This window comes from Papio anubis, chromosome 11 (genome assembly GCF_008728515.1).
Source record: "Papio anubis isolate 15944 chromosome 11, Panubis1.0, whole genome shotgun sequence".
Lineage (NCBI taxonomy): Eukaryota > Metazoa > Chordata > Mammalia > Primates > Cercopithecidae > Papio > Papio anubis.
The window spans coordinates 12,792,427-12,799,882 of NC_044986.1; the positions used below are offsets into that span (position 1 = coordinate 12,792,427).

Consider the following 7,456-nt stretch of genomic DNA (forward strand, 5'->3'; position numbering starts at 1 on the left):
ATGAATACGATGGACATTCCCGTTGAACAGAAGGAGAAACAATGACAGAAGGGGATAAATACTTTCTCCCAAAGGTCACACAGCACATAAGTTGCAAACCAGGATTTGGTTAGGCACAATGGTTCACACCTGTAATCCCAGCACTCTGGGAGGCCGAAGTGAGAGGATCTCGTAAGCCCAGGAGTTCAAGACCAGCCTAGGCCACACAGACCCCGCCTCTTCAAAAAATAAAACAGCTGGCTACAATGACACACCTGTAGTCCCAGCTCCTCGAGAGGCTGAGGTGGGAGGACTGCTTGAGCCTCGGAGGTTGAGGCTGCAGTAAGTGGTGATCACGCCACTGCACTCCAGCCTGGGTGATAGAGCAAGACTCTATATATACAAAAAAAGAATCCTCTGGGGCTGTAAGAGCAGGGCCCAAGGAGATGGCTGGAGTTAAGGGGAATAGCTATGGTTGCACCACTGCACTCCACCCTGGGCAAGAGAGAGAGAGACTCTGTATTAAAGATAAAACAAAACAAAACAAAATAGGATTTAAGCCCTGGTAACCTGATGCCAAATGCCACTGTCATAACCACTGTGCTGTGCTGTCATTTTTAGACACTACATGTATGTAATAGGGATTAACAAGGGTGGCGAGAAGCTACTAATTTTTGTTATATGTACCACAGGCACTTAAAGTACCTTATCTGATAAAATCCAGTGAAGTAAGTATTAGCTCCATTTCCTACATGAAGAAACTGAGGTTCAGAGATTGAAGGCAACTTGTTAGTTAGTGGCACGGCTAAAACCCAAACACAGACCTGCCTGGCTCCAAAGCCCGAGGTCTTTAGTTATAGCTCTTTACCTCAAATAACTCATTTGAAACTTGTTTCTAGGCCAAGTGCAGCGGCTCACGCCTGTAATCCCAGCACTTTGGGAGGCTGAGGCGGGTGGATCACGAGGTCAGGAGATCGAGACCATTCTGGCTAACACTATGAAACCCTGTCTCTACTAAAAATACAAAAAATTAGCCGGGCGTGGTGGCAGGTGCCTGTAGTCCCAGCTACAGGAGGCTGAGGCAGGAGAATGGCATGAACCCGGGAGGCGGGGCTTGCAGTGAGCCGAGATCGCACCACTGCACTCCAGCCTGGGCGACAGCAAGACTCCATCTCAAAAAAAAAAGAAACTTGTTTCTAGAGAGCAAGCAGAATGATTCTGACCGTATTCATTAGATAGAAAGGACGGATGGTACAGTAGCCAATCAACCCCAAAACTTCAGTGAACACAAAAAGTCCCCCTCCCTCTTACAAAGGCCACTCTAGTGACAGGATTCTCCAGGGCCACCGCCTGCTGCCTCTACCCTATGGTGCTGCCATCCATTCACTAGACTGCACATAAGTATTTCCCAAAGGCAGTGGATGGAAGGAGCCCCTGCTCAAAATGCAGATTCTGAGCGCCTTGATCTCTATTTCAATTCAGTTAGTCTGACCTGGGCCCCACGTAATCCTGACGTAGGTGCTCAGCAGACCATCCGCCCCTTAAGCAGCTTTGCTTTGGACTGATGCAGAATGCTCAGGTCTGTAAAAATTATCCTGGGAAACTGAGTCAGGAGGCACTGACCATGCTCGTGCCAAGGCCAAGCTAGGAGAAGGAGAAAGCAAAGAAGTTAAAGATGCAGACAGCTAACCACAACGCAGAGCAGAGAGTACTTGTCCTGGAGAGCCATGAAGCAGGGCTGTGGCCACGAAGCCCATCGCGGTCAGCAAAGCCTGCGTGTCCAGCCAAATGGTTCCTTTCCACCCCGGGGCAAACATCTGAGCATGGTACGGTCTTGTTTCAAACCTCCAGGCTCCCCCAGTTTTGCCTCTGTGGGAATGACCACTGCCCTGCAGGGCCCTGAGGCCACTTGCATTCTCCATCCAGGTTCGCTTCCTGCCACTCCCACACCCACCTACCCCAAAACCCACACTGAGGCCAGACTTGGTGACCTCATCCCCACCCAAAATATGCCTCCACACCTCCGGGCCTTTAGCCTGCAGGAATGTCCTTAGGCCTAGGATCTGCACACCTGGCATTCAGTGCTCAGCCCTGGGCAGCCTTCCCTGGCACACGCATCCTCCTTCTCAGTAAAACCAAGCACCTTGCTCCAACTGTCCCCAGCATGGAGTCTTACACTGGGCTCTTAGGGGCAGATGAATCTGTTAGTTTGTGTCGATATTTCAAAAATCTACCTGACATCCAGTGCCCTCAAGCAAGTCACCTGGACCAGGTAAAGCACCAAGTTTCCCTGTGTCTTGCTGGAATTACACCAATCAAAGCGTACCAATGAAAGGGAAAGGAAACGACTATCACAAATGCTTGTACCTAGAAGGTGCCAAATATCCGTCAAGTGGATGAACAATGAAAGAGAAATGCTTGGAGGGAAAACTTTCAAAACCAGTAATTGCATTGGAGAAAATAACAAATGGTGGCCCTCTGTGTGCTTTCCCTGCTGGACTGTGAGCTACTGGGGGCCACCTGGCCTTCTCTCTCCTCTCATCCCCAGTGCCTGGCAAAGGCCTCTTGCATCCTAAGAGCTCAAAGAAGGATGCTGGATTATCTAAGGGGAGGTAAACACCATTACCTGTGCACCCTGGCATCCTGAGCAGCTCCTGGGGGGATCCTGCAGACAGAGAGCCACCAGAAATGACAGAGAGGGATGGGGAGAAGGGCAGATGGAAGGAAGGAAAGAGGAAGATAAGACCCCAAGGAACTCAAGCCTACAAGTGAAACAGACAGACCACCTTTCCCGCAGCCCAGCACATGAGATTGTCATCATCTTTCTAGGGTCCTTTCTCCAATGTTGTAAATACAGAGTGCTTGAACTAATTGATGTCCTGGGAGAAGACGGCCAAAAACAGCAGAAGAAAGCAGTGTATCCCTAGTTTCTTACTACTACGATGGATGTTCTCACTGGCAATTTACTCACCACATCGTACCCTTAAAATCCATGCCATGATCAAATCCCATCTTTTAGGAAGTGTGAACCACCACTGCCATCCCTCCACCTTTGAGGTGTCATCCTAGCGTGTGGTTTTAGAACTCGAGTGACAGCTTCCCACACATCACTCCAGGCAATGTGCACTTGCTAGGAGTTAAGGAGTCAAGGAAGGAATTGCTCACAGGATGTGGCCAGTTTCATAGCAGTCTGGAAGCTGGATGTCTTCTGTCTCAGAGGATGACCACTCAGGGACATGGGGTCAACCGCCTGTTTGAATCAGGGTTACACCTCCCGCTAGCTGAGTGACTTCAGGCAGCTTACTCAACCTTTCTAAACTTTGGTTTCTTTATTTGTAAAGTGGGAATAATGAACAGAATCCAGTGAGATGAGGCTTAAAAGAGAAATCACATGGAATGCCTTTTGCATGCAGTAAGCCCTGGACTGACCAAAACTGGCCGCTATTTTTTATGAAGCAAAGTGATTGAGAGTCCAGACCTTGCAGATGGAGCCTCTAGATTTAGGTCTCAGAGCTGCCCTTGTTAGCCCTGTTACTTGGGAAGTTCCTTAATTTTACTGTGCTTCAGTTTCTTCATCTATGACAAAGAAATATCAATATACCCCCTTCATCAGGCTAAATGGCATATGCGATAGTTTTCACTGGTGCCTGACACACAGTGAGATCTCAGTAAATGATTGCTATTGTACTGGTGATAGTGGTCAAAGTGAGTAGCATGCTCCTAGTAGTGCACTATTGGTCTGCTGGGTGTTAACCAGCCATCTCATTTCTACACTATGTGCTTGCTGAGTAAGGTCTGTTGCTAGCCTTGGCATTTGCAGAAATACTCAGAAGAATCTCTCCTGGAGTCTTGGGTAGCAGCAGGACAGAAAAAGCCCAAAAGTGCTTCTCCTTCCTGCTCTGCCCACAATCCATGAGTAAGAGCAATAGGACCTCAAGGCCCACACACTTCATGGTACTAAATGCAGCCTCAAAACTTCACATTTCACTTTTATTTTTCCTAAACACTGGGTTCCTGTAGCCAATTTATCTTCTGTTATGTTAAACTTTATATGCCAGCCTTGATTTGCATTACTCTACTAATTTCCTTCCCAACGATTTGAAGTCCTTAGGCAGGACTGAGCATCTATGGGGTGGTTGCGGGGGCGGGGAGGGCCTGGAGAGCATCCTCTCCGAATTCTGAATACACAAAACCTCAGCACTGTGCCTAGTCTAGAAACAGAAAATGGGATCTTTAAGAGTCAGTAAGGAAAAGTTTGCATCCCTACTACCCATGGGCCCAAAATGCATTTTATTAGCTCTAACTTCGAATCTTTGAGGAGCATATGGGCTACGGGCAGCAAGATCCCTGCTCTCATGCAGAGCGAATGTAGTCAGAGAACACGCACATCTATAGGTGATGTTTCTCCAGCGGCAGAAGTTTGCAAAGAAGCAAGATACCCCCTCTCCCCCAAAAAAATTCTTTCATCCTGAGCGATAGGGTAGAAATACCAAGCAAAACTAGATGATGCGTTATACTGGCTGAATTGGACACTGGCTGCAACAGAGAAATCAGATTCAGCCTGCCCATGGGACGTTCTAAACCCCTGTGCCGCTGAGACCACCATCTTCGTGAGCAGAGGTGGGTACAACCCACTGAATATTGCCATCATTCCAGTGCTGGCAAAAGGAAGAATTAAACTTCCCCCAAAAGTCAGTCTCTGTCAAGGTGCCAGACGCTTATCTGAGAAAACAAAGGGTCATCTGTTTCTGCATGCTCCCAGCCGTCCTCCCAGAAGTCAGTACATGCCTGATATTAACAGCATCTGAGCATCCAAGAGCTGCCCCCCTAGGGAGGCTCGCATCAATACCAAAGCTGGTTTTTGCAGGTAAAAGAACCACAAGTTGGACACACTGTTAGCAATTCGATAAGAAACCTGGGAATCATCCAAAAATGCCATCAATGTCCATGTGTGACAGCAGATCCCCTATTAAGTAACACAAGAGGGAACTTGAGAGAACAGAACATAAACTGCCTGTCCGGTTTTTACATAACACCCTTAGAAAAAGCAAGACGCACATAAGCAATAATTACCAAGTTTTCAAATTTACTGCATAGACCATTGTGTATTTGTAAACATCTCATAAATATTTGGGGGGATATTGGAAGGGACACCTGAAAACGACAAATATTTTTACACATTGTTGGATCCTTTTTTATCTGAGCACCCCCAGCAGCAGTCAAACCAGATAATGAGATAGTGTAAGAGTCTATCTCACTTTATCTCAGCATTCTTCCTACATTCACCCAACAAATGTTAAATTCTACTGTGCACCAAAAACTTACCATTTCGATCACATAATAATTTAATGAGATTTCAGCCTATCTGCTAATTAGAAACTGTCCCCATCTGATCACACAGCAATCACTAGTTTTAACGTACATTCCAAAGGTAGAAAATAGAGTAAGAGAAGGGAAAAGTGTTTTGTTTTTCCAAATGCATCAAAACCCAACTGAAGTTCTCGTTCCTTCTTCTCAGTGAATAACACCAGTGTTCGGGCAGAAGGCGGGAGAGGGGGGCTTGCTTGCATCTGGGGGAGCTCGTGGCCTTTTCTGATGGTGTGAATAAATACTCTGGATGAATTTAATCCCTGGTAAAGAAAAACATGCAAGAAAGGGCATTTCTTTCCATGTGTATACCCTGGGCTGCCCAGAACAGAAGTCATCTTTGACACAGCACACCTGCCATGGACGACTTCAGATTGAGGCAGAAATTCAGACAGGGCCTCCTGTTTGGCTCGGGAGGGCTTTTCCAGAAACGAAAACAAAAACAAACAAATAAATGCATGGCAAATCCAAAAAGTTCATGCAACTTTAATATTTAGAATAGGCAGAAAACATCCATGGGCAGAGAGGGGGAGAGAATTTGGCTCACTGATGGAGGGACCAGTGCAGGTGTGGGTGCCCAGGTGACAGCAGCTCACGGGAGGCTGTGGGGTGGCTCTGAGCTGGTGTTCTGGGCTCAGATCTGAAAGAGAGAGATGCGACAGCTCCCTGCAGCTTGGGCCCAGGAGGTCATTGAGCGGTGGGTCCCTGGGCTCACAGAGCAGGCTCAGACATCTCTGAAAGAACCTGCGCCACCACTCCTTCCTCTTTTCGGGATCGCTGTTCCCAGTGCCAGCCCCTCAAAGCCACCCTGGGCATTTCACGGCTGCCCTGGAGGGCCTCCGCCCCCAAAGCGGACATCGACTGGGCACAGAGCTCCAGGTGTGTGTATCCCACCCCCAGCTGCAGCCCCTTGACTTCTCAAGCCTCCGCAGCAACAGTATCTCAGTAGGAGAAGCGCTGCAAACGCCCGCTGGGAAAACGCTCCGCAGGACCTCGGGCGCTAAAGCCGGGGACATGGAAGGAGTCCGGCCCTCAGCACAGCGGGGAGGAACCGCAGATGGGGCCAGGGGCAAAGACTTCCAACGCGGGCCTTAAAGATCACACAGAAGGAGAAACTTCCCGAGGACACGGGCCAGGGTGCGCGTCCCTGTTCACAGGTGCAGCCCTGGATCCCCTGGGCAGGTGGTGCGGGGCTGGCGACAGGCGCGGACCCGGTGAGACCCGGAGCAGGTCTCAGCCCCGGCGTGCAGGGGTCGCTCCGCGCCTAGGATCCCAGGAAGGAGAGAGGAAGGGTCTCTCTTGGTCCCATAGGGCACGTTGCGGGCACTTGGCGGGGAAGGGACCTCGAACCCAGGCCCCGGTGGGAAGCGGCGGCGCAAACTAAGTTAGGGCACAGAGAGGCTTGGTCGGTGGGTCCTCCGCGTCAGTGCGCCCTGCCAGCGGCGCGCCACTACTTACACGAAGACTCCGAAGAGCAAGGCTCGCACCCCGATCTCGATGGCCAGCTCCCGCATGGTGCGGCCGGAGCAGCTCCCGCGGCAACCGCTGGCGCTCTGCGCGGCTCCCGCAGCTCGGCCGGCGTCGGCTCGCCAGACCCTGGGAGGCGAGGGAGGCGCGCTCCAGGCCGCGGGCGGGGGCGGAGGCGGGCGCCGGGCGGGGGCAGGCGCCGGGGAGGGCTCAGCCCAAACCTCCCGCCTCGGGCTCCGGGGCTCCGGGAAGCCGCGCCGGCCGCTCGCGATGCTGCGGACCCAGCGTCCTAGTGCGGAGCCGGGGCCGCCTCGGGGACTCCGGGCTCCCTCTCCCCGGGAACCGCCTCCGCGTCCTGGGCCCGCGCCGGGCACACGCGGCCCGGGGAGGGGAAGCCCGGGAAAGCCCCACCGCCGCCCGCCTCCCTGCGCGCTCCCCGCCTCCCCCGCCAGTGGGCGGCCCCTGGGCTCCGCGCCCGGGCAGCGCGCTCACTGGGACTCTGCCCGCGGCTCCTCTGCAGCTCCTGGTTCTGCCTCCGACACCCGCTGTCCGGGCTCTCGCTCCCTGGCACACGCACGCACGTGGGCATGTAGTGGACGAGCGCTCTGGGGATTCTCCAGGGCTCAGGGCAGCCCTAGCCAAC

General features: G+C 51.7%; 1 protein-coding gene across 5 annotated transcripts in view; it reads right to left on the reverse strand.

Moving 5' to 3' along the window:
* PLPP4 (phospholipid phosphatase 4) overlaps positions 1-7,207 on the reverse strand; it is a 135,509-nt gene extending 128,302 nt beyond the window's left edge. For all 5 annotated transcript variants that reach the window (XM_017944389.2, XM_017944388.2, XM_003904339.4 and 2 more), the window contains exon 1: positions 6,805-7,207. In XM_017944389.2, the coding sequence (XP_017799878.1) occupies positions 6,805-6,860 (56 nt within the window). In that variant the 5' untranslated portion in view covers positions 6,861-7,207. The remainder of the gene's footprint in view (positions 1-6,804) is intronic.
* Positions 7,208-7,456: the final 249 nt, after the last annotated feature.